We start from the raw sequence: 1,331 nt of genomic DNA, 5'->3' as shown, positions 1-1,331 counted from the left end.
CCCAGGCAGCCGGGGCCGTGCCCCGCCGTGGTGCCCGGGGGGTTTGCCTGCCTGGCGGGATGGGGAGCACGGGGCCCTGCCACAGCACAGGAGCTGCTCTGGCCCCTCTGCGCAGGTGACAAGAGGGTCCAGAACACAAGCACAGGCAGGGGCTGGGGTGGTGGGAGGGTCAGTGACACAGAGCAGCAGTGACCATGGGTGTCTGCCACCTCCCGTGGAGCTGCTGCTGCCTTCATGCTGACAGGGAGGGGAGGCTTCCTGCTGGGAGCACAGACAGGAGGAGCTGCCAGGGCACTCCGGCCTCCTGGGAATAACGAGGGGGGGTCTGCCCCCACCCAGGCTGCTGGGAGCAGCTCATGGACAGGAGCCTCCTGCAGCCCCTCGGCTGCCCTAGTTCACTGGGGTCTGTTCCAGGCTGGCAAGACACCGCAAGATCGTGGAGCCCGAGGTGGTCGGAGAAAGCGACTCGGAGGTGGAGGGGGAGGCGTGGCGCCTGGAGCGGGAGGACACCAGCGAGGAGGAGGAGGAGGAGATCGACGATGAGGTGCGCTCACAGCCCAGGGCAGCCCCCGCGTGGCACAGGCTGCCCTTGGCACAGACACGGGATGTGTGGCACAGCTGGAGGTGACACAACCCATGGGTCACCGTCCTCGTGTGTGGGGCGGGAGGCTGGGAGAGTCCAGCCTGTGTCCAGGGCCAGGCACGTGGTCCTGGAGCTCCAAGTGGGGCTGGTCTGACGGCTGCGCCCGTGTCTCCCGCAGGAGATCGAGCGCCGGCGCGGGATGATGCGTCAGCGGGCGCAGGAGAGGAAAACAGAGGAGATGGAGGTGATGGAGCTGGAGGATGAGGGTCGCTCCGGGGAGGAATCCGAGTCAGAGTCCGAGTACGAGGAGTACACGGACAGCGAGGACGAAATGGAGCCACGTCTCAAGCCCGTCTTCATCCGCAAGTGGGTGCGGGGGCAGTGCTGGGAGAGGGCCCGGGGGGCTGAGCAGACCCTCCTGCTCGTTGCGGGGGGCAGCTGTCCTCTGGGGAGGGATGGCGGCTGCAGGGCAGGGCACAGCTCCTCAGCAGTGGCTGCAGGATGCAGCTGTGGGACAAGGCTATGGCCAGCTTTGCAGAGGGTGAGGGGAGGGCAGGGGGTTGTGCCCCAGGGCCAGCTCCCACGTTGCCCACGTGCAGCTCTAGGGGAGCAATGCAGCAGCCCCAGCCTGGGCAGCACCGGGAAGCGGGGAGTCCTGGGACACGGCCTGTCCTTGGAAAGGGCTGCAGTGCAGGAGGGGGGTCTGCACTGGCTGGTGGGGGGGCTGACGGCTGCCATGGTCCCTGCC

At 68.0% G+C, this 1,331-nt stretch overlaps 1 protein-coding gene across 1 annotated transcript in view; it reads left to right on the top strand.

Moving 5' to 3' along the window:
* Positions 1–59: 59 nt before the first annotated feature.
* Positions 60–1,331, top strand: part of MFAP1 (microfibrillar-associated protein 1) — a 2,431-nt gene continuing 1,159 nt past the window's right edge. Inside the window, exons 1-3 of the mRNA XM_009994292.1 lie at positions 60–115; positions 415–544; positions 762–1,007. Of these exons, the coding sequence (XP_009992594.1) occupies positions 60–115; positions 415–544; positions 762–1,007 (432 nt within the window). The remainder of the gene's footprint in view (positions 116–414; positions 545–761; positions 1,008–1,331) is intronic.

Source organism: Chaetura pelagica, unplaced genomic scaffold, assembly GCF_000747805.2.
Source record: "Chaetura pelagica isolate M959 unplaced genomic scaffold, ChaPel_1.0 scaffold233, whole genome shotgun sequence".
NCBI lineage: Eukaryota > Metazoa > Chordata > Aves > Apodiformes > Apodidae > Chaetura > Chaetura pelagica.
Note: the sequence above shows the minus strand (reverse complement) of the source record. Positions and strands in the feature narration are given on the sequence as shown.